Raw genomic sequence first — 25,727 nt, forward strand, 5'->3', positions numbered from 1 at the left:
TTTGTCGGCCTTTTGTGAGATCCTTGACTGCTGACACTTTCTCCAGTTGGGGATGAGAGTTTGATCACTCTTATGCTCTCAGGACAGTTTCAGAGCAAGTTGGGAATTTGTTTACAGAGAAGACCCCAGTCTTTGATTAACTCCAGGCAAGGCCCGTCTAACCACCTGCAAGCGCTTGTATACCCTCACGGGTGATTAGCACGCTACAAAAATCTACATTTCAAAGCGTAGCCGAAGCTTCTCGATTGTCTAAAACCATCCTCCTGCTTGATAAACATATGAAAGTGTGAAGGATTTTACGCATCCTCCATTGTTTATGGTTTGTTCCACTGGTTAGTTTGGAATATTTCCATCAGTTCTTATGTGCTTTACTTCAGTATTTTGTTTTGTATATTTCTTTATTGAGATTTTCTTATTGAGTACAGTTAGTACCCTGGAAAGTGGTACACATACACGAATATGTACAAAAACAAAAAGGGAAATTACAGGATAAGGGAACATAAAAAATAAAAATAAACAGAATATATGAGATGAAAGGAGCCAGCACATGCAAACTCGGCCTTGCACATTTCCATACATTGTGCTAATTCGAAACAGTAGAAGTGCAGATTACAATCTTACCAGTAATGCTAATTATTGCCATCACTATTGCTGTGCCGCTTCCTCTCTGGACACAGCATCCTCATATCATTCCGTGAACCCACGCCAGACGAAGGCCATTGATGCGGTCACTGTAAACGTAGTGTAGAAGTGTATCCAGTGCTTTAAATGGGCCGGTACTCACCGGTACTGAGTACCGGCACTTCTCTGCTGCCAAGGAGAGTACCGGTACTCATCAAAGGTAGGGTCATTGTTGCTTTGGCTCACGCGCAAGAACAAGGCTGTCTGACAGCCAAAGCGCCTCTAGACCAAGCTGAGCCACTTTTAAACAATTCAGCAGGGCTCATCTGCATAATGTCCGGTATTAACCACCACGCTGTGTTTGACAGAGCAGGGTCCATTCAGGCCCTATGCTGTCAATCACATTCACACCATGGTGTGCATTTGTGCACACACTCGAATCCAGGCATCCCGCTGACAGCAGCAATAGCAGCAATTAAGGAAGCCATGGGAGATAACGGGTGTAATATGGCCTTAATCCCACCTGAGTCTTTTGTGTGAGTGTCTGTCTTTTGTGTGTCTGGGTGTTTGCCTGCTTGTGCGCACATGTTTGTATGTGTGTGAGAGAAGAGCAAGTAAAAGAGGGAGGGAATCCAGACACTAGGGAGGTATTTTAAAGGGCAGTCTTGGAATGCTTTGTGTGAGCATTGCTGCTTGTTTCTGTGAGTGCGCACTCAAGAATATACAAGTATTCGGCCATATAGTAGAAAAGTGTCTTATGTCGTCCTTAACCCCGCCTCTAGCCCCGCCCACTTGCTACACTCATAGCTCATTTTAAGAGTACCTGCACTTATTTTTTCCCATTTAAAGCACAGAGTGTATCCCCTTCTCCAACTCAGTCATTGCCCCTCCTGTACTGTGCCCCCCCCACCCCACCCGGTATCAACATCCTGAGAGTAGTGGGAGCATCCCCAACTGCAGGCCGAGGAGTAGGAGAGGTAGGGGCCCTTGAAGACGTTAAAAGGGTCCCCAAATATCAGCAAAGAGGGTAACTGATCTTATAAATGTGCCGTGCACAGGTGGCCAATCAGTACATGTCAATGAGCCACTCCTTATGTGTGGGCACCAGGGGTGAGCGCCGTAGTATGCACATTGTGACAACCATAAGGGCTGTCAACGCCCACCTTCTCCAGTGGAAGGATTAGTGATCGATGTCGATAAAGTGCAGAAAGGCTAATTGAGTCTCGAAAGAGTATGTAACTAGTGGAATGCAGTGTCCCCCAATTTGAGCACCAATACTTGACTAGGGGCCGGATTACGAGTTTGGCAGGTATCCCAAACGAGCTGGAAATTCTGTCCATGTATTACAAGTTCCATAGGATATAACGGAATTGTAATTTGGCGGAAGGGATATCCGTCACGGTTGTCACGGAGTAACACTGTCCGCTGTACCGTAATCAGGCCCTAGGGAAGGAGCACAGTATATGATAGAGGTCACATCCATCGATGGACAACGCCAGCAAGTGTCGGCTGGAATTAGGCCGGCCTGTGGTAATATGTATTTGTGTTTGCCACATACATGCCTCTCTGCGTAGATAACTTTGTGTCTGCCTGCATTCTTTGTTTTCTGTGTTCCATGCTCCACCACTGTTTAACTGAGGCATTCTGGTGGAGTTGCAGCTACAGCTGCCTGCTTACATGTGGTCTCTGATTAAAGGGAGCTGTATCTGCCTCTCTGAGTTGTTTCTTTCCGCTTCCACATTGGGGACGAGTTACTGGAGCCCACTGCTATCCTGAACACTTCGTGTATGCTGTACGGCAGATTTATTTCTACCGTGGATTTTACCGACCGAATCTACATTTTAGCAGGAACTTTCAATCGAAACAGGAAAGCACAAAGCCTGTGCACTGTAAATGTAATTCGCTTCCCCGCTGTATTCCTTCATTTTTTCAAGTTTGACCAAAACGGTGCGCCCACGCCCTCTAGTGACCGTCAACTAAAACGCAGGCCTTGCACTTATGGCACGCGTTGATGACAATTTGGAATGCATGAAGATGAATTCACTGCCTTCAAGGCCAGTGCTATTATGACGTAATAATAGTTTAGCGAACCAGGTTCAGCTTGTTCGAATCCGAGCGTGGAACGCAGCCCTAGCATTGTGTCACTGTGCTTTTATGATTAAATAATAGACAATTGGACCGTCATCAATGAACCTGCTGTGCCGTTCTTCAGTTTGCAAATTCTGTAACTCTCATATAATAACTAAAACTGATCAGCTTTACAACTTTGCTAGTATATGCGGCCATAATACAATATTGTATTTTGGAGTTGGCTGTTTTCTGAAGTGCTGTACATGGTTAAGAGTCTTTTTGGTCAATCCACTGAACACCTTTTGGGTCTTTTCCACCACCTCAAAATGTGTGTACAACTGTTTCTAAACTCCCATGGCTTTGCAATCTAGAAATCCTCCACCGCCTTTTATGAATGAACCGGCCCATGCTTCAATGAAATGGGGAAGATGGATTCGACTCTTCAATAATCACATGTTAGCCATCAGGCAATACATTTTTATCGGGAAGGAAGAAAGGCATTTTATTAAATCTACTAGGAGCTAAGGGAGAAAAAAATATTCACACGCTTGCCTCCGTTAGTACCTCCTCAAGGCGCTGAAGCACTGGAGTATGATTGCTACACCGAGGCTTTAGACAGACTGCAAAACCATTTCAAGAAGGGACCCCATATCGCCATGGAGAGGTTTCATTTCAAAACACGCCGTCCGTTAGTTAATGAATCTATTGAGTCTCATGTTGCAACTTTAAGGGAAGCCCCGGCACGTGCTTGGATGGGAGAGTAGTTCCGTTCTTGTGTGGGGAAAGTCTTTCATCTTTAGAACTGATCAGAAGCCATTAATCCCGTTGCTTAACAGCAATGAACTGAAAGGCGTCATATACACGGATTAGATTGCCGCCCTAACTATATGAATACAACTGTAAAGTAACTTATATTCCTGGTCCATTTAATCTTCGAGTGGATTGCTTGTCCAGGATACCGATTCAAGACAAACAAAAGGGGCTGTTGGAAGGTAAGGAAGTGTGTGTTGTTGCCTCAGCAGGAGATGTGGTATCTCTTATTCAACACGTCATTAGTGAAGATGAATGGTGTAAAGCTACTCAAGAAGATAATAATTTATGTAATGTTCACAAAGACATCCCCCCAGGAATGGATGGCCAAAGCAAACATCTATGAATTCAGAACTCAGAGCATTTTGGAAAGTCAAAGAGGAATTATATTCAGAAGGGAAGCTTATTTCGTAAATGTCCTGTTTTGTTCCACCGAAGGCACTTCGGGCACAACTTATTTCACTGGCACTTTCAAGAAGACAATAAAGACACGCCTCTTTCCAAGATAAACTCTCCATCCTAGTCCTGACACATTTTCTCTTCTCTCTGTTGGTCTTTTGGGATCAGCGCTGGGGTGCCCTTTTGCTGGGGCAGCCATGCGCTTCAAAAATCACGTAACACAACACACACATACGATGGACAAGTTGGTGAATCGGGTACCAAAAGGAAGTTAAGGTGACCTTATGTGCATCATCAGATTTCAAACTTTGTCAAGAAATGTGAACAATGTGAAAATTGTGATAAAGTTTCGAAAATGGCCAATTCAGAAATTATGTTTCATGAATTTCCATTGGCACCGTGGAAAGAACTTGTAATAGATTTATTGGGGCCTTCTGAAGGCTGGTCATAGGGGAAAATCAAGGCTCTCATTGTCGTTGACTGTTTTTCAAAGTCGGCAGGATTGAAGTGGATCTGTAGCCCTAATGCAGATCCTGGTATCAGGATATTGCTACTTCCATTACTTCCGATAATGGAATACAATTTACATGACACAAACTTAACACGTTTTTAAACATTTTGTAGTGCACACAAAAAAATCTGCCCTGTACTCTCCTAATATGAATGGATTGGTTGAGATTTTTAATAAAGTAGTTTCCGATGGTGTCCAGCTGGCTCTCAAAGCTGGACGCTACGTAAAAAAAATCACATAGCTACTGTATTATAGGCATACCACTGTACACCGCATAATAACACTAGATTTACTCCATTTGAACTTCTGAATGGATTGAAACTTTGCACTGTGCTTAGTCCTGTATAGCTTATTGGCAATTTAAAATCTCTAAATTTGAAGAAAATGTATATTTGTGCTAGGAAAAATGTAGAGTCGAAACAACACATAGCAAAATTGAATGTTGAGACTAAACTACATTGTAACTTAAAGGGTGGTGATTTAGTCAAGATTTCCAAACCTAAATAGTTAAGATAGGTAAGACCACATTCTCAAAAGTTCACAACGTTGTAAGAGTAGGTACAACTTTAGAACAATGGAATAACGGGACTTGGTGGAGTAATACATGCATTGCTAAATACAATGGGAGCAAAGAGAACCTTGAGAATGATGATGAAGAGAATTTTATTGGGAGCGAATATGTCTGTCACAAATAATGTGAGATGTGCTCTTCATCAATCTAGAACAGCTGAGCTGTGCAATTGATCCGAATCAGTTGTTCCAAAACTATCTATAACGTCTAAGTTCCAGCGGATTTTACCGCAAGTTGATGATTTTAGGTTAACCAAATGATTATTATCTCTCACATCTTGTACATTGCAGAAATGTTTCTTGTAAGTTTAAGGATTATATAATTGGCACAATGTCACACAATTGACAGTGATAATTATACATTTAGTTAATTTCGCTTTTGTTTAATTTCACTCTTGTTTAATTTCACTCTTTCAGTCCTTTCGTCTTTGTTGTCTCCCTTCTCATCTTTTTTTTTTTTTTTTTTTTTATTCTTTTTATTAACAAACATAAACATGTTGGTCACGTCACAGGTGCCGGTAATTGGGGTTACAGTGGTTCAGCCTTGGACCCATAAACATTATTGCAACTTAATATGGTACAGCAGAGCAGGAACAGACAATATCATCATTTTATTGGGTTAACATTTCCTCAAGGGGGGAGAAGCTGCGGTTCACAGATGTTACCGCGATACGCATTCCAGGGAGACCAGACCGCTACCCATTTCCCGGGACACCCTCTCGAAACATACACTATCTTTTCCTGCAGCATACACCAGTCCATGTCTTTCTTCCATGCACCAAGCAATGGGGGCGCTTCCGCCCCTTTCTCATCTTTCTTGTCAATTCTTTGATATTGCCTTATTTCTGCATCACGTCTTTTACCTTTCATCACCCCCATTTACATATTCTGCTCATTCTTGTGTACCTGCTTTCTTAGAACAATTACTGTTCTTGGTGTGTAAATTATTAAAGGTAAGACATGTGTGGTAGCGTATATAGTTTTGCCACATGCCTCTCTGCTTGGATGCCTTTGTGTCAGCATGCATTCTTTGTATTCTAAGTTCGTTTACTGTTTAGGGAAGAGGTGTGGCGCTGCGGCCAGGGGGACCGACACGCTTGGGCTCACGGTTCGATCCCTGGCACCGGTGGCAGGTCAGCCCAGCACCATGTGACTCTGGGCAATAGCTCGCTTAATCTTCCCTACGGCCCCCAGTGCCGGGATGCCTCCGGGTAGCTGTGCGCTTTACAAATACTGGATTTACATTTACATTTACTGTTCAATGGATGCATTATGTGGGAGTTGGAGATACAGCTGCTTACCTTCCAGACATTGTGTGTTTGCGCTTATTAAAGAAAGATTTATCTTTCTCTCCACGTTTCTGATTCCACAGGGCCTTACACGACTTGTAAGGTGTCCAATACCAATCATGCAAAATCTTGAAATGGGAATAAATGTGCTTTTCCAAGTGAGCGGTCCTGGCATTTCATAACCGCCGTCCAGTTGTCCTCTGAATAGGCTATTCCTAGTCGGTCCTGCCAGTAAGTTTGGGATGCTATTTGTGTACTATAGGAGTAGATATTATCAATGAGTATTTGATATATATTGGAGACAGCGCCCAAAGATAGCCCCATGTCCTGAGATAGTCCAAAATAGGCGAGGCTGGGAGGTGAATGGGATCCTGCCCCAGAGAACCCCGTTGGCAGTGTTGTATTTGCCAATTTCGCAAAAGGTGTGTCTGAGGCAACGCAAACTGTGATTTAAGCAAAAGTGCAAAAATAGCCCTCAGTAAGTAGGTCTACAATTGTCTTAATCATCCCAAGTGGACAATCGGATCGGCTTCCGGCCAATTGGACCATAAAGTAGCCTCATTGTGAACAGCACTGTTTATGCCCAGCAGCTGATGTGAGTCTTTCCATGTTGTCCACAAAGCCCACAGGGTGGTGGGGCCAGGCGCGTAGCTTAGTCAATGAGATTTCAGGGTGTGAATCGCAAATTTCCTAACTAAAACTGAAGGGTGCTGGAATGACCAAGGTTTGGGATAAACTGTTCCCATGAGGAACAGGTTCAATACTGATTTGCTTCAGGGGGCCACTGTCTAAGTTCCTGATTAAAATAAAATAACAAGTTAAAGCCTTTTAGTCAAACAAATATGATGAGAAAAACCAAGAAAGGCATTGGAGACATGCATTTATTTGGGATGGTGTCAGCCCCAAACCTCCCCACCAAATTAATGCCCCTGGGTAGGCCAATGTGGAGATTTCATAAGTCTGGGTATTGTACAAAAGTCCTAAATCCACTGGGGCCTGTGCTACTTTAGTATTTTGAAAAAACTAGTGTTGGGATGGAAAAGTCCCATGCATGGTAATGTATGGTAACCTCAGCCCGGGGTACCCCAGCTGCACGTGGATCTGGACAACTGGTTATGAAATTGTTCATGGGACATGCATGGATCATGCGTGCCGTGACTCGGGCCTACCTTGATGGACTGTGGTCACCCTTGACGTCAAGGGTGTCAACTTTGAAGTCTGTGACCTTTTTGTTGAGATCTCTGGTCACTGCCACAGCCTTTCTTGACGTCAGGGAATATTCAGATTAAATAGCAGAAGAAAAGACAAGAAACCCCTGAGGAAACTTTCCTGAGATGTTACTGGAGGGGCCAGAGGGGAATAGGTAGTGACACTGGTCCTCCATGGCCCTTTACCTGCCTATTGCACAAAACTTGTTTTTTTGTGTAGCAAATATTTCATTGATAAAATTACGAACTGAGAAATAACAGCATGTACAGTGACATGCAAGTCCAGCTTATACCCATGTGGAGATACAAATGTTGATTGTGATAGATGTTCCAAAAGAAAACAATACTTATATATAACATTTAAGAAAGGTAGAAGAAGGGAGAGATGGATTAGGGAATGAGCTATGGAAGGAAGAAAGTAAAGAGAGAAAGAGAAGAAGGACAGAGAGAAAAAGAAGTGAAAGAAAGAGAGGGGAAGGTGAGGGAGGAGTAGTCAGGATGATTATGACAATGTGGAAGTAGCAAGTGTCTAAGCAAACTATGGGGGGGGGCATGTTCCAAGAACAGGTGCATGAGGAAGGAAAATATCTGCTTTTTTCCATTCAAATGTAAATGATCTTTTCATGTGATGCATTCTTGTACATCTCCGCATGCCATTCCTCATGGGACGGCAATCCTCAAAATACAGATTTTTGCATCTGTAACGGAAGTGACGAGCATAGCGGGTCAATTTGGGAATGTCCGATAAGTCATGGAGGAGAAATAGGGGTTCTGGAAGTAGCAAGGGCAAACCCAAAGATTCCTGGAGCGTAGACCCTACTGACATCCAGTTTTGAAGTAGTGTAAGAAGGAGAAGGACAGGAGATGCAAGTTGGAAAACAGTATTAAAGTTGTTTGAGTGCAATTATTGTCCTTATACTAAGACAAGAGTTCCTTTCGAGCAAGGTTTTCAGGGTAGCTCCTTTGAATTGTATTGGTTTTCAGGCTGAATGACTGTACTAGAGGTCAAGAGAAAGCCTCTTGAAGGCCCTTAGTGGAAAAAAATGTAACACAGAGACATCTGCTCAAACACATCAGGGTAACAAACAGCCAGAGATAGATGATTCTGGCCTTCCATTCCTTGCAAAACCTGCCTCAAGGTGTGGGCTGCCCCCGGGACCTCCGTGATGGGGAATCATTTTCCTGCTGTCCTCGGGTGGAGTCCTATGGGAGATACATCTTGATTGACTGTGCGCTCTGCGGTGAAGACATGTGGCGTTCTCATTTCGTGGGGTTCTGTGGTCATAGTGGCCTCTTTGTGTGGAGTGTCTGAGTCTTTGTGGTCTCCACTTCCTCCTTCTAGTCTCACGTGCACTTTTCCTTCGTATGAAAGAACCTACCCAGACTGAGAAGTCTATGCACCATATCCCATAATGACACTTGCTTTGGCCTCGCGCACGACGTCTTACTAGACAAGATTCCTGTACTCTGTCACAGGTCTTGGCAGGTAAGAAACAGGGAAATACTCTAATGCAGAAATCCGCATACCACGAGCCTGTGTAGACTCTGTCATCAGCATGTCATTGGTGGCGGAATGAGCCAGAGGCATTGTAATGTATATCGCAGAGTCTGGGGGAAATGGTTGGGGGGAGATCTAGACTTAAAGGGATTATTCAATCTCATTTTATTTTGATTCTATTAGTGTCCGGATACTGGGTAGCGCAAATTCGTCTATGCTATCCTAAATTATTATGGTGTGGTACTGATTGGCTGGTGCATTCCTTTTACAAATCAATACAAATTTGTTTATAAAAAAAAGAGCATTGAAATGAAAAGGTCCCAGAGTCCAGCAGTGGCAGATTCCATAGTTTCACCTCTACTATTTCTCACACACAGTGGAAAACCCTTCTCTTGAGTCACAGAGGAAGATGAAAAGCCTGAAAACCCAGCGGGGGACTATAAAAGACCCTTCCAGAACAAGCGCTCGCTGTCGCTCTGTCAGAGCCAACAAAGTCTTCCTTATGCCAAAATGTAATGGGGAAAATGAAACCTACCTTGCAGAAACACTTCAGATTGCAGTGACAAGAACAACATGGACAAAAAAACACAAACAGTTGATTTATGTTGTTAAAGTAGATAAAACGGTAAGTCCCTGGGTCCGTCTCTGTGCGACGCGCTGGGATAGCGGATGTTCATGGGCATCCTGAAAGTGAAAGCGCTGTTTTTTCTCTCTTCTATGCTAAATGTTTAAAGAAACGTTTTCCTTCTATTTGTATTGCTTATAAAAAAGAAGAACATGTTGTTAAGGAACAAGGCTAATATCCGTTGTTAGTATACATTTTTAGGTTTGTCTTGACAACTTTCTAAGTCTACAAAAACTATTTTTCCAATATATAGAAAGTGTGCCCTTCAGCCATTGGCTTGTTTAATTAAGGCCACTCTATCCACTGTTTTGAGACTTTCTCAAGTACATCTTGGCTCTGCACAGAGGGGCATACTTCTCTCACCTCATGCTATGGCGTGTTTGGTGTATTGTTCCGCCTCCAAGATGGTGTTTCAATTTCAATGCATTGTGTGCACTGTTTTCAGCCTGCGGCAGTGGCTGTTTACTGAACACCAAAGCCATCTTGAAACTACTCCACCCACTAAAAGCAATGCATTCTGCATTATAAACAAATGTGTGTTCAAAGTATGTGTTAAAAAATAAACATGTAAATGTTTTATATTATGTTCTGTGTTATTTAAAAAAAAGAAAATCAGTTTGGAGTGGAAATAAATACTACCAAAATAAAAAAAAATTATGGTATTTCCTTGAGTAGGGCACCAGAGGCACCGTCCTCTCTTTACTCGCCCAGAAGCAGCAGATGCAGTCTAGTCCTTGGTGCAGTCTCTCCTAGCCAGGTCCAAGGAACAGCAGTCCTTCTTCGACCCTCTCTCCAGTACACGTGTGATATGAGGTCTGAGTGCCAGGGGTGTCACATTTACGCCCGCAACGTGCCCTCTGGGATGCAGTGACTATTACGCAATAGGCTACAAAGTCCCTTCCCAACTGATGATGACTTCCTGCAATGTGTGGCATCTATTTATGCAATGCGTGGCATCTATTTATGCAATGCGTGGCATCTATTTATGCAATGCATGGCATCTATTTTGGCAATGTGTGGCATCTATTTATGCAATGCGTGGCATCTATTTATGCAATGCGTGGCATCTATTTTGGCAATGTGTGGCATCTATTTATGCAATGCGTGGCATCTATTTATGCAATGCGTGGCATCTATTTATGCAATGCGTGACATCTATTTTGGCAATGTGTGGCATCTATTTATGCAATGCGTGGCATCTATTTATGCAATGTGTGGCATCTATTTTGGCAATGTGTGGCATCTATTTATGCAATGCGTGGCATCTATTTATGCAATGCGTGGCATCTATTTTGGCAATGTGTGGCATCTATTTATGCAATGTGTGGCATCCCGCTATCCAAGAGTGCAGCATTCTGCCCACTCCCAAGATTACAGAATCCCTTTCTCCGTGCGTGGAGCGTGCTAGGTCACTCTAGAGGTGTGGCTACCCGAGGGCTACACACTCATGGAAAAAATGTGGCGACTGGTTTCCCCTCTCTGTTGCCAAAGCCAAGCTGTCTACCAGAAAAACAGAGCAGCCCTCTGGTCTGTGTCCACCATTTGCCCTTCAAAGGCGGCTTCCCCTTTGAAGCTCGCCTTTTGGGCTCACACCCTGTGTGGTTTCCTGCCAGGGAAAGGTAATACTTCTTCCAAACTGCAGGCCCGTATTGTTTCCTTTCCTGGTAGTCATTCCCACCTCTCCCCAGGACAGCAGAAGACCGTCTTGCGGCCAGCATCCGTGAATGGCCACAGGAAAACGTGGGCAACAGGGTGTCCATTTTCTAAAGTTGCTTTTTAGTCAAATGCTACACTAAACTCGACTTGGGCATCAAGATGGGTTTAATATAGCAAATTAATTTTATACCTTGAAGTGCCAAATGTAGTAGTCTCATTCTAGGGTTAGCACAGCTGAGTTGTCAGCATGTATCACTGTGTTTTCCACAATAAAAAGGAACAATGTAGGGTTTCACTGTCAGGGCATATAAAACACATGTCCTGCTTTTTAATACACAGCGCCCTGCCTTATATTAAAAAGGGAAGTCTGGACTTTATCATTAGTTTAATTGGCAAAGTTGAGTTAGCAGTTTAAAACTGCTCTACCGTTCTGAAGTGGCAGGCTGGGAGGCATGTTTTTACTTTGTCACACTCATGGTGGCACAATAACTGCTGCCGGTCGTGAGAGGTACTTCATCTTACAGGCCTTGGGATCACTGGTACCATACACTATTGACTTATCCGTAAGTTAACTTATGTCAACTGGCTATAAGTCATCCACACATGCACTTTTGAGGGTTGGAGCACTGGCAATGACGTCTGATTAGCAGGCATCAGTGCACTCTCAGAGTAAACAAACCATCAGTAACAGTCCATAGCTTTGGGGGTGATTATTCAAAAAGAGACATTTCCTTACAGGGGGGCAAATCATGTAATGTTTCTGTTTTCAGTATAATGGAGGACCTGCTTCCTAAAAGCAAGAGTCGAGAAACATTTTTGCATTTGATTTTCCCTATCGCTGTAAATATATTCTTCTCTCTTTCCTTAAGTTCCTATTAGAGTATGATGTCAATGGGTATCACTTGGTATTATAGTGCCTTTTCTGCTTCAAGGGGCAGTGCCACCCTAGATCTTACACTGTGCCCACAGCCCCAGGCACATCCCAGGAGACGAGCTATAGGAACATGGAGAAGGCACACAATATTGACTGCAAAATCACATGAAAATAGGTTGCTTCACTTTTGTTCCAAAAAGAAAATGCTGTGTCTTTCTTTTTTTAACTATCACATCTCTAGGTGAGAGAAGTGAGATTGAAGATGGATTTGCTGAGGACAAAGGAGACACTTGGAGGAAATGCCGGTGAAAGAAGGAACACGCATGAAAGGCCTGCTCATCAGTATATGCCAGTGAAAGAAGGAACACGCATGAAAGGCCTGCTCATCAGTATATGCCAGTGAAAGAAGGAACACGCATGAAAGGCCTGCTCATCAGTATATGCGCATTGGATGCACAATTCTTACCAAAGAACATTGACTATGAGCAATACACATTCAATCTCACATCTCAAGAAAAGAGAGAATCGATGATTGATTTAATCAAATTTGGTCAAATATTGCAAACTCAGCAAATATTCTGGTGAAGGTGCACTCCACCTACACATGATAGAGAAATGCCTGTCAGATTTGCTCCAATGTTGACTATTGAGAGAGAGCTACATACTAGACGAAAATGAAAAGTTGAGGCAGCTGAACAATCAAACAGAAGCTCAAGCAAAGAGAATTGAACAGGAAAAGCTGAAAAGAGAGAAACAGACATTCTGGTTCCAAAATCAAGTTTAAAAATTGATGAGACATCACTCATAAAATGGGAAATCAGGAGACTTACATAAACATAGGGACAAACAATCAAGCAAACATAGGGGAATAAAATGCTATCATTATATCAGATCATACCCACATGACGGCACATATCCTGCAATAAGACAAGAATGTCACAAATGTGGGAAGGACAAATGTTGGACCTGGCATCCATGGCACGGGCTTCTCCTGTATTTTTTGCATTTGCCTCCTGTGTTTTTACTGTGTGTTGGACTTCATTTTTGCTGGTCAAGTTGTTTTAGGCACTTTGCCACTGCTGTTCAGAGCCAAAGTGCAAGTGCTCCCTCTGTAAATTGTTGTCATGGATTAGTGTTTCCTTAATAAACGTATTTGGTTTACTGTTAAGTCCCTAGTACAGTGCACTGTGTGTGCCCAGGGCCTGTAAATCAAATGCTGCTAGTGGGCTTGCAGCACTGATTGTGCCACCCACACAAGCAGCCTTGCAAAAGTGTCTCATGCCTGCCATTGCAGTGCCTGTGTGCAGTTCATACTGCCATGGTGACCTGGCAAGTGCACCCACTTGCCAGGCCCTAACCTTCCCTTTTCTTACAATGTGGGTCGCCCCTAAGAGAGGCCCAAGGTACCCGAGGGGGAAGGGTGCAGTGTATGAGAAAGGTAAGACATGCACTGATGTGTGTGGCATGTCCTGATAGTGAAATACTGACAATTTCGTTTTTCCCTATCGAAAGGCCATCTGTACCATTGAATAGAATGGAGAGTTTACTTATAACACCTTATAAGTACAACTGCCCATGGGAGCAAGATAGGAAAAATGGAGTTTAGTATGCCTGAACTCGGATTGTAAAGATGCATCTTTTTAGTAAGGATGCTTTTTACATTCTGTGTTTGAAAATACCACTTTTAGAAAGTAGGTATTCTCTTGCTTAGGAATCCAGTGTGCTTCTAATAGGTTTGTGTATTGACTGTCTGGCTTTGGATTGGCAGGGGCTGAGGGTGTGCATTCTGTTCAGATAGACACGGGGTAGAGGTGTGTCCTGCTTTTCCAGGGTGAGTCAGGGCTAGGCTGAATAGACTTGGGCTGCATACAGAGTAGGGGGAGGAGATTTCTTTCACACCTGAATGGGCCTGGTCTGCCTTGGACAATGCTGCCTCCACCTCCTGCCGGGCGGCTGCACCAGAGATGACAAAACTGGTTTTGGCTGGGCAAAGACACTCTCTGCCTCCAGAGAACAAAGGATGTTGTACTATAAACAGTGGGGCCCAGACCCTAGACATTTAGATCACTTTTGGACTTCAAGAGGAACCTCTGCCAAGGAGAAGAGGCTGGAGGAGAAGTTCTGCCCCTTTGTTGTGTGCTGTCTGGGGTTGGCCTGCAGTAGCTGTTTCTGCCAAAGAGAGGAACTGTGTGTGTATATCCTGCTTGACAAGGTATCTCCAAGGGCTTGAGGTAGAGCTTGCATCCTGTTCAAGAAGTCTCAGGAACAGTAAAGACTTCACCATCCTTCTGGGCACCGTCTCTGGAACTGCTGGTTTCAGTCGCCACAGAAGAAAAGAGCAACCAACTCGGTCACCGAGTCCGTCGCTGGTTCTGTGTCCTGAAGGCACAGCAGAAGGCACAGCCGTACTTTGCACCGGATCTTTGATCTCACCAACGCCGCTGGCCGACCATCAAAAAGCTGTTGCTTGCACTGCGTCCTGTGGGCACCACCTCGTTTCACTCTGCCGGGATGTCACCGACACCGTCGCTGCCCGACCCAAACATCGAGCGGCTGCGTCGCCTGCTGCATGACCTGCCAGCACCAAATCAAGCACAGCCTTACTCCACATCGTAAGCCTTGGTCTCACCGACGCTGTTGGATGACCATCTCCGAGCCGCTGCCTGCACCGCTTCCACTTCATAGTGCAACCGCAACGGTTGCCCCAAATAACTTGTACCGCTTCCACTTCACATCGCAACCGCAACAGTTGCCCCAACTGACTAGTACCAACGGGATTGGCTGCAACGAGAAAGGTACTGTCTATGAGTCTGTCAACGCTTTAGCTGGTCCGTACCGATGCTGTCGGCTGGAACTGTTAGACTCTGTTGTTTTCAGCATTGCTGTAGCCCCAAATGGAGCTACCGACTCGGAAGAACCTTGTTGTTGAGAGATAGTTCTGTAATTTAAAGGTTATCTTGCAAAGTACCTATTTTTACAGTATTGTATGTTGGATTTTTGTCGTATTTGGTCTAGTTGGTTTAGATAAAGTTTTGCTTATTTTCTAAACTGGTGTGGTGTCCATTTGTAGTGTTTTCACTGTGTTACTGTATGCTTTCACAAATGCATTACACACTGCCTCTGCAATAAGTAACCCTGGGCGTAGTTTGCGTAGTAGCTCTACGCGTATCTACACAAAGTGCACTTCGCACTACGCACGCTACGTGAACTGCGTAGTGCGGTAGGGAAATGCTGTTCGTACTGATTGCACAGTGCCGGATGCTTGTCCGCACTGTGTAATCATTGCAAACGGCATCTTGCACATTGCAAGCGGTCGTTTTCTGCCGCTCGAGTAGATTTGTACTCGAACGGCAGCTTTTTCAACGCGGACTGGTAGTTTCTCATCGCAAGGGGTCGCGAGCATACGTGACCACTCGCAATGAGAAATCTGACCTCCCCACGTTGAGAATCTCGCTGGGAGGTTTATTTTCCCCGCTCGCGATCGGCAACTTGATGTTGCTGATCGTGAATGAGGAAAAAGTCTCGCCGGGATGTTGATTTTGCTCGCTCGCGGTCGCCAACTTGACGTTGAGGACCGCGAGCAAGCAAAAAATGCCCGCTACGTGTTTTTTGCACTGTGCTATGTGCAATTCGCGTAGTGCGTAGTAGCGCGAATTACGCACGCTCCGCGAGCGTAGCGTAGTACTACGCACAGGGTTAGCAATAAGCCTTTCTGCTCATGCCAAGCTACTAAGGGGGTGAGCAGGGGTTATTTTAGAAGTGTACCCCCCTCACCCTGACTAAGAAGAAAGGTCGCTACTTGGACAAAGGTGCAAACCGTTGCCAACTAGAGCCCCCTATTTCTAACATTGGTAGTCAGTGGTGAAGATCCAGACTTGCATTTGTGCCTTACATACAGTAATTGGTTTACACTACTGGTATAGTACAGACCGTTACGCCACCACATACCGCTGGTGAAATTTTTCCTTTTGGAGTTTCTGCAACTTGAGAACTGCCAATTTTCTCATCATGACCAAGCCAGTATCTATTGCATCTATTGGCATCGAATTTGAAGAAGATGGGTTTGAAACCTACACTGTGTCTCAACTAAAAGCCATCTGTAAGATATTTAAAATCTCTGTAAGAGGCCTCACCAGAAAGGAGGAATACCAAAAGGGTCTGAGGGCCAGGTTGGAATCCAGAAATGTCAGTGGGCAGGATGAGGATCCTCTGGTGGAGTCGTAGAATTTGGATGGGCAGCAGGAGGGGCTGTTGAATCTTCCAGGGGAGAGGGTACCTTCCAGGCATGGCAGCAGTGTGTCTTCAAGAGGTCTCTCTCCAGAGGAGCTGGAGGACAGAGAGAGAGATAGAGTGCATCAGAGGGCGCTTGTTAAGCTCAGGCTGGGGAAGGAGTATAAGGAATTGGAGTTGGAAAGGCAGAAATTCTATCTAGAGGAAGAGAGGATGCTCTTAGAGCACGAAAGAGGTTTGAAGAAGCTTGACATAAAAGCCAAGAGTGCAGAGTCAAGTTCCAATGGTGGCAGCTTGTGATCTGCGCCTGGAGAAGGGAGAGTATACATCCCCAAGGAGGTGATCAAGGACTATGTGAAAAATGAGGGCATTGGCCAGAGGTTCAGGGGTATGAGGTAGCAAGGAGGTCCCACAGAATACCCGAGAGAGACTGGGGAGCAGTGTTGTGGAGCTGCTTCATAACAGAAGGGAGGGAAACTTTGATCGCCTTACCGGGCGAGGAGCAGATTATGAAGGAAGCCTTGATCAGGAGATATGGCTTAACCCCAGAACTGCACAGTCAGAGGTTTAGAACCTGTAAGAAGCTTGAATCAAACACTTGGGTGGAGTGTGTTTCCTATTTTTGCAGAGTACTGGATGGTTGGGTGAAGGGTAGCCAGGTAAAGGAATTTCAGGGGCTCTATGATTTGGTTGCACTTGAGCACTTGTCTGGTAGTTGTTTTCCAGAGCTACGGCAGCATTTGATTGACAGTAGGCTGACTGACCCCAGGAAGTTTGCTGTGGAGGCAAACCGCTGGGTCAGTACCAGGGTCCATAAAGGTGATATAGGAGACTCCGCCAAGGGTGGGCAGGGTCCCCAGCAGAAGAGTGGAGGGGGACAAGGGTAAACAAAAGGAGTTCCTAAAAGGGCACCAAAATAATTCCCAAGAGAACTGAGGTCAAGGTTCCCAGCCCCCCAGTGGTAAGAAACCATAGGTCCCTTCAGGTAAGCCTGCAGTAGAAGGGTCCTCCCACGTGTTATGCGTGTCCTCAGGTGGGCATTGGAGATCCTAAGTATACACCTGCACCCCCTGGTGCACCGCCCCGTGGGTTGACTAGTGTAGCCTTGGGGGAGGAGCTGGGCTCCCTGGAGGTGTGGGAGCCAGCAGAATTGGCCCTGGTCTCACTAGGAGACAGTGAGATGGTCCCAAGGACCCACATGCCCGCTAACACTAATAAATACGGGCAGTGAGTGACCATTAATAGCCATAGTGTGCAGGCTCTGAGAGACACGACAGCCAGTGTGACAGCTGTCAGTTGTTGGCTGGTGTCTGAAGAGAGGTGGTCCCCAAAGTACTTTACCCTGTAGTTGCAGCTTACTTCTCGGTGTGCCTCTGCAAAGTGGCACAGGTTCCCTTTGAGTGGAGGGGTACTCAGGTACCTTGAAAGCAGTTGTGAGGCCAGCCATGCCTTTTGACTGTCTGCTAGGTAATGATCTGGAGAGTTCCCTTTGGGGGAAGGTGGAACGTAGATCTCATTTAGAGATGTTGGGTCTGCCTGAGTGGGCGTGTGTGACCGCTCGGTCAATGGCAGCCGGTAAGGGCAACCGAGAGGACCTGGAGCCTGGAAGATTGGTCAGAAAGAGAGGAGACAGGGGGCACGGGAGACCACCCCTGGCATTCTCATGGTCTAGGAGGAGGCAGACCTTGAGGGGGATGCCCTGTAGCCTACAGGGAAACAAGTGGCTGAACTGGGGGACCCGCCTGAGCTGACCCATTGGCAGCAGGAAGGAGGCACTTCCAGGGAAGAGTTCTGTGGGGAGCAGAAGAAGTGCCCTTCTCTTTTTGGTTTGCGGCAGCAGGCTGCAAGCCAGGCGGCAGGTGATCAGTCTGGGTCACATTGGATTTACTGGGAGAATGGTCTGAATAGTGAGCCTAAGGTTGCTGAGCCTGGGTCAGCCCGTGAGCTGGTGGTACCCCAGCAGTTCTGAGCCTTCCTACTGGGTCTGTCTCATGACGTGCCTCTAGCTGGGCATTTGGGGCAAGACGACCTTTGAAAGGCTTGTCACCCACCTTTACTGGTCCCAAATGCGCAAGCATTCTGATTCTCATTGTAGGTTTTGTCAGACTTGCCAGGCAAGTGGCAAGTGTGGGAGGAAGTGCAAGGCTCCTCTTCAACCTTTCCCTGTCATCAGCACCCCCTTTGAGAGGGTGGACATCGACATTGTGGGGCCTCTGGACCCCAAGAGAGCCATGGCCAACAGGTTCATCCTGGTCTTGGTCGACCATCCCACCCGGTACCCCGAAGCCATCCCTCTCCGGACTGTGACGTCCCCCGTGGTGAGGCGGACATTGATGGGGATCTTCTCTTGAGTGGGATTCCCCAGAGAGGTGGCGTGTAGCCGGGGGACCAACTTCATATCTAGGTATATGAAGTCCATGTGGTAGGAGTGCAGTGTTACCTATAAGTTCACCACTCCTTACCAGCCCCAAGGAAATGGGCTGGTTGAGAGATTCAATCAGGCCCTGAAAGGTATGATTATGGGTCTTGGTGAACCCATGAGGTGTAAGTGGGACGTCCTCTTACCATTCCTGTTGTTTTCTTACAGGGAGGTACCGCAGAGGTCCTTAGGGTTCAGTCCCTTTGAGCTCCTGTATGGGCATCCTGTAAGAAGACCTCTGAGTCTGGTCAAAGAAGGCTGGGAGAAAGGTCCCAATAAACCTTCCCAGGATGTATATAGCTGCATGCTGGCCTTCAGGAACCAGACTAAGCACCTCAGACAACTCGCTCAGGCGAATCTGGGAGCCAGCCAGGAAGAGAGGACGCAGTGGTACGATAAGAGTGCCACTCAGATCGAGTTTCAGCCTGGCCGCAAAGTGTGGGTCATGGCCAAAGTGGAGCCTTGTCGCTCCAAGACAAGTGGACTGGGCCATTTGAAGGTGGTAGAGTGCAAGAGTAAAGTCGCCTATCTGGTGGATTTGCAGTCTCCAAGGAACTCTTTGAGGGTCCTATATGTGAACCGCCTCAAGCCCCATGTGGAGAGGTCCCAAGTGGGCATGCTCCTAGCCACAGATGATGGAATGGAAGAGGAGACTGAGCCTCTCCCTGACCTCATGTCTGCCAAGGAGCATGATGGGTCAGTGAATGGAGTAAACCTCTCCCCCGCCCTGACTCCTGAACAGCAGAGTGACTGCCGCCAACTATTGGGACAGTTTGCTGCTCTGTTCTCCCTCACCCCTGGTGTCACTCAGTGGTGTGTCCATGATGTGGACACTGGGGACAGTCCTCCTGTAAAACGCAAAATGTATAGGTTGACTGACAGGGTCAAAGCTAGCATCAAGGAGGAAGTCTCCAAGATGTTGGCTCTCGGGGTGATTGAGCCATCCAACAGCCCTTGGTCCAGCCCAGTGGTCTTGGTCCCAAAGGTTGCTGCACCAGGTGCCACGGCAGAACTCCGGTTCTGTGTGGACTACTGAGCGCTCAATTCAGTCACCAGGACTGACACGCACCGCATTCCCAGAGCTGATGAGCTCATAGATCGGTTGGGAGCTGCCAAGTACCTCAGCACGTTACATCTGGGTTCCGGCAGATTGCCTTAACTGATGGGGCAAAGGTGAGGTCCGCATTTTCAACCCCAGATGGGCACTACCAGTTCCGCATGATGCCATTTGGTTTAAAGAATGCCCCTGCCACCTTTCAGAGGTTGGCCAACCAGGTGTTGGCCGGACTGGAGGATTTCAGTGCTGCCTACCTGAATGACATCGCAATGTTCAGTGCCACTTGGGAGGAACTCCTGTGTCACCTTTGGGACGTGTTGACATCTCTGCAGACAGCAGGCCTCAAGTTCAAGGCCAGCAAGGGCCAGATTGGGCAGGGATCGGAGGTGTACTTGGGACACCAGGTAGGGATCGGCCATGTGGCACCCCTACAACCAAAGATTGATACCATTCTGGCTTGGGAGCCCCCCAAGACCCAGACAGAGGTGAGAGCCTTTTTAGGTCTCACCGGGTATCACAGGAGGTTTGTCAAGGGATATGGGACCATTAATGCCCCCTTGACTGAACTGACTTCCATGAAGCAGCCCAGGAAGGTGAACTGGACTGACGCCTGCCAGAAAGATTTTCATGCCCTGAAGACTGCCATGTGCATGGCACCTGTGCTCAAGGCACCCAACTTCTTGCAGGAATTCGTGGTGCAGACAGATGCTTCAGACCATGGCGTGGGAGCTGTGCTCTCACAACTAAATGAGGAGGGCCTAAACCAACCAGTAGCCTTCATTAGTAGGAGGTTACTTCCCCTGGAACAGAGGTGGAGTTTGATTGAGCGGGAGGATTTTGCTGTGGTCTGGGCACTGGAGAAGCTGAGGCCCTACTTGTTTGAGACTCACTTCTGGGTTCAGGCCTCTCAGATGGTTAATGCAGATGAGGGGTGAGATATCAAAGTTGTTGAGGTGGTCCATTTCCCTAAAGGGGATGTATTTTACAGTGGACCACCGCCCTTGTACAGAACTCGCCAATGCTGATGGTCTGTCCAGATTTTTCTGCCTTAGTGAAGAGAACTCCCAAGAGGGTGGGTAGTTCTCCCCATATTTCAGCTGGAGGGGACACGTGTTGGACCTGACACCCTTGGCGTGGGTTTCTTCTGTATTTTCTGCCTTTGCCTCCTGTGTTTTTACTGTGTGTTGGACTTTGTTTTTCCTGGTCTAGATCCTTTGGGCACTTTGCCACTGCTGCTCAGTGCCAAAGTGCAAGTGCTCCCTCTGTAAATTATTGTCAGGGATTATTGGCTTATTTAGTTTACAGTTAAGTCCCTAGTGCAGTGTATCCAGGGCCTGTAAACCACATGCCGCAAGTGGGCCTGCAGCACTGATTGTGCCACCCACACAAGCAGCCTTGCAAAAGGGTCTCAGGCTTGCCATTGCAGCGCCTGTGTGCAATTCGTACTGCCATGTCGACATGGCAAGTGCACCCACGCTACTTGAATACCAGTTATAGTTTTATTATGGGTATTGCCAGCCTCCAAATACTATGTAGCACGCAAAGCATTTTTTAAGCAAGAAGATCATTAGGTTGAATTACAGATAATTCTGACAGCGTAGTGCGCCATTGTAACGTATTGGGTTATTTTTTACAAAGAGTTCTGCCGTACCCTCGGTGGCAGCACCCACCAATAAAAATGATGTCATTTGAAAGTATTGCAAATACCACTGAAAACTGTGCTGAGATTAAAGCATATGTCTGAACAAGCTACAGAAATGTACGCACGTATTAATGCTACCAAATGTTTTGACGCCTGTGAAGGGTCAATTGCCCACCAACGGAATCATCTGGACTTTATCTAGAAGGTAACTTAAACAGCGACTCCATGTCTCCATTTTAATTCAGTATCATAAGAGTAAAAGGATACCTCGGGGACTACGGTTAGCCTTAAAACCAATGTTGTTTCGGTTCCAATTCAATAAATGAATCATCGAAAAATGGTCTGCCGTGCTTAACAAATGTTCCTTGAACTTAATATTATTGCTGATCGAAGAACTGTCAAGAACCATTAGGAAGAAATTCACAATACACAGCGTAAATTGTCAAACAGGATGGAACCAGAAGTATGGAAAAACACTTTAGAACAAATCAACATTAGACTTGATAGCTGTGGAAATGAATTAAAGGAGTGGAAATTAAGGAAATCTAAAAGAGACACCATAGATTATAAATTAAACAAAGTATATATTTGGGCAGAAGTATACGCACAAAGGAGATCACCATGCAATCCAAATACTTCTTCTGAAGAAAGTATTGTTTCAGATCATGACATTGTACCATCTAGGACCCCCGTCAACAAGGACGTCATTCAAAGAGAGAATACATTATCCGGTCAGATCAACACTGATATCCCTGATACTCGAACAATAACACAGAGTCTTTTTTATCAAATGGTCAATACCCAGTACAATCTCTGTACTGGCAGCCGTGGAGAAGATAGGATTGGCATTGGATGAGACTCGCTCCACGTTGGAATCCAAAATTGACAAGGTCACCTCGGATTTCACCCTTCTGAAAGCGGACCATCACAAACTCGGAAACAAGGTACGCCTCCAAGAACAAACACCTGCAGAGCTCAAGCCAGTCACAGATAGTCACACAGCAGCCCTCCAAGACCTGATAGATCATGTGCACAACCTAGAAGACAAGGCAGAAGATGCGGAAGGACGCTCGCGTCGCAACAACATCCACGTAGTGGGACTTCCGGAGGGAGAGGCGAGTCGACAGCCGGAGTACTATGCTGAGCGCTGGAGCCGAGACTTGCTCCCCGTTGGCACCCTGTCTCCTCATTTTGTGGTTGAGAGAGCGCACCGAGTCCCAGCACAAAAACCACCACAGGGAGGTCGCCCATGTCGATTCCTCTTTAAAGTTCTTAACTATAGAGGCAGGGACTCGATCCTCCGTGAAACCCGCAAGCTGGCAGACATAAAGATTGCTAGCGGCCAAGTCATGATCTTTCCAGATTACTCGGCGCAGGTCCAACGCCACAGAAGCGCGTACACACCCGTGAAAAGACAGCTCCGGGAACTCGGTCTAATTTATTCCTTGCTATTCCCTGCTAGGCTCCGTGTTGTTGCAAAAGAAATGGCGCGCTTCTTAGATTCACCCGCCGAGGTCTGGGACTGGCTAGATGAATCAGGAACACTGACAGGGCCCAAGCCCCCTGCGGAGGAGGAACCTAGCTGACTCAATAGGAAACAAAACCACCAGGGCAGACGCAATCGGCATCGCTCAAGAACCACTGCGAATTCCACAATCCCCGAACCAGCACCGAGGATGACGGAAAGGCAAGAGGAACCACAATACCAAACTCAGACTTCCGCTTGAGTCCATCTAGCTCCTCAAGCACAGGGAACTCAACGCCATACAGACTTGAGGACCCTGAAGAGTTCCCTCTGCCAGAAGTTACGCCACAAACAGCCGATGACATCATATGACACTTCCCACAGCCTCTGCTGAATTGCTGAACACAACTCACGCAAGTACCTGCCGCGCTGATGAACTGTTGTGATATATATAATGCTTCAAATGTTACTGTTCTTTTGCGCAACGTGGCGCTAACTTACACACTGCTGCACGCAACATATACCCAACACCATGCTGGGCATGAATGGCCCACAACCCCACTCCCTCGCACTGAGGATAGGCCGAGGGGATACACAACCACAATATGGCATTCAGGGGTAACCCACTTCCTACCGCGAATACACGGCGCGAACCCACGGCACACGTCAGAGTGACAAACGTTTTTAGCCCTAGGTTTGGACGAACTCCCACTCGGAATTCGCCCTCTTGGTTACACATAGTTCAGTTTATGCAGCTACCCTGTTCTTAACACCCTTGAGCTGGAGCACATCCCTGCAGGCCAGACTCTGCAGCACTTTGCCCCCCAATGCCGACCTTGTAAATGTATACGGGATACATGGTGCAGATCAACGTAGTCAAATGGAACGTGCGCGGTATGCACACACCGTCATGCAGATAGTCTATGTATGCTTACCTGCAGCGCAGGGCCGCTGACCTAGCGCTACTCCAGGTAACACACATGTCCCAAGTAGAACTAGGGCACCTCTGACACAGATGGATGGGTCAAGTTTATGGTACCAGTTACTCAGCGCACGCACGTGGTGCTCTCATCTGGGTGAAAGCAGGGGTTCCCTTTACAAGTGACGAGGTACTGACCGACCCAGACGGCAGATATGCACTCGTGGGCGGCAGACTTAATGGTCAACCTATCCTTATTGGGGCCTTATATGCCCCAAATGTTAATCAGCCCGCATTATTAGACGGTCTCACAAACATTCTAGCACGGTGGAGTGCAGTCACCTGGCTCGTGGGAGGAGACTTTAATTCTGTGCTCGGTGTGGACTTGGACAGATCGTTCCCGCCCTTGTCCAGGACTGCAGCGCGGTCCAATGCACAGGCTCCCACAGACTGGCTGGCGCACTGGGCGCTATTAGACATATGGTGCAGCATTAATCCACAGGCTCGAATATACTTGCACTACTCAGCGGTACACCGCTTGCATGTACGCCGGGATAGAATAGTGGGCTCCCCTGCACTGCTTCCATTGGTCCTCCGTATAGAATATCTAAGCCGGACACACTCTGACCACAACCCCCAACTGCTGACCTGGGACCCTGAGCACCCGCCTGCCCCCACGTGGAGACTTCAAACTGCTGCACTTGAAGATCCACCATTTCGCTCCTCCTTGGGCACGGCGATCCTCGAATACTTTGAACTTAACGAAGACATGGCAGGAGATGCAATAAAAGAATGGGAAGCCTGCAAGGCTACGATACGGGGACACTGCATGGGCGCCACATGGAACATATGCAAATCTCTCACCTCCAGTCTGAACACAATAGAACTAAAACTACAGAGACATGAGGCGGGAGGGGAGGGCGGGGGTAGGGATGGTCACCGTCTAGAGACACTGAGGGCGAAACACTCTGAGTTGATGGAACGCCTCAGCTGCCATAATTACACCATGCACACGGCCTGCACCCACGCTGCTGCTGATCGTGCAGATTGACTCCTGCCTGGCTAATTTGCCAGGAATACTCCCACACACCTATAGTGGCGCTGAACGATGACACGGGGCTTCTAATACATACACAATGGGACATCCACGCGCCTCTGACGCAACACTATCAAAGTCTCTACCAATCCCAAAGTCAGTACGAACCGCACGCCCTCTCTGCTTTTCTAGAGCGGGTGCAACTGCCCGAGGTAACACGGATGCACAATGAGATACTGAACGCGCAGATCTCGGCAGAGGAGGTTAGAGAAGCCATTATGTCCCTAGCTACGGGGAAGACTCCGGGGCCAGACGGACTCCCGGCAGAATATTACAAGGCATATCAAGTGTAACTGGTGCCCCGACTATGTGACCTTTATGGAGCCGCGGTGGACGAGGGACGGCTCCCTCCCACGCTAATTGAAGTGCATCTGATTTCATTGGCCAAGCCCGACAGAGATCCAACAGACATGGGTTCATATCGACCTCTTGTCCTGCTCAATATTTATTACAAAATCATAGCGAAAATCCTAGCAGACAGGTTAGCACAGGCAGTCCCCAATCTAGTGCATGCAGGCCAAAACAGCTTCGTACCATCCCGAAACACCTTACTTAATCTGCGTTGTTTTTTTGGAGTCGCAACATACTCCATATGTGAATGGCCGAGGGCAGGCTGACTCGTACTCGATCTCAAGAAGGCATTCGATTCTCTTGAATGGGACTATATGTTTGCAACCCTCAAAAAATACAAATTAGGCCCTGACTTTTTACAATTGACCCGCCTACTCTATACCAACCCTGTGGTCAGAGTGAATCTGGGACCATACG

At 46.7% G+C, this 25,727-nt stretch overlaps 1 protein-coding gene across 2 annotated transcripts in view; it reads left to right on the plus strand.

The window, feature by feature from the left end:
• LOC146801651 (uncharacterized) overlaps nt 1–15,175 on the plus strand; it is a 59,783-nt gene extending 44,608 nt beyond the window's left edge. The window contains exons 3-4 of one of the 2 annotated variants that reach the window (XM_085621132.1): nt 9,354–9,601; nt 12,373–15,175. In XM_085621132.1, coding sequence (XP_085477258.1) covers nt 9,354–9,601; nt 12,373–12,534 — 410 coding nt within the window. In that variant the 3' untranslated portion in view covers nt 12,535–15,175. Of the gene's footprint in view, nt 1–9,353; nt 10,242–12,372 lie in introns of those variants that run through there. The other variant, XR_014967630.1, reaches the window with a different exon arrangement.
• Nucleotides 15,176–25,727: the final 10,552 nt, after the last annotated feature.

Source organism: Triturus cristatus, chromosome 8 (assembly GCF_964204655.1).
Source record: "Triturus cristatus chromosome 8, aTriCri1.1, whole genome shotgun sequence".
Taxonomy (NCBI): domain Eukaryota; kingdom Metazoa; phylum Chordata; class Amphibia; order Caudata; family Salamandridae; genus Triturus; species Triturus cristatus.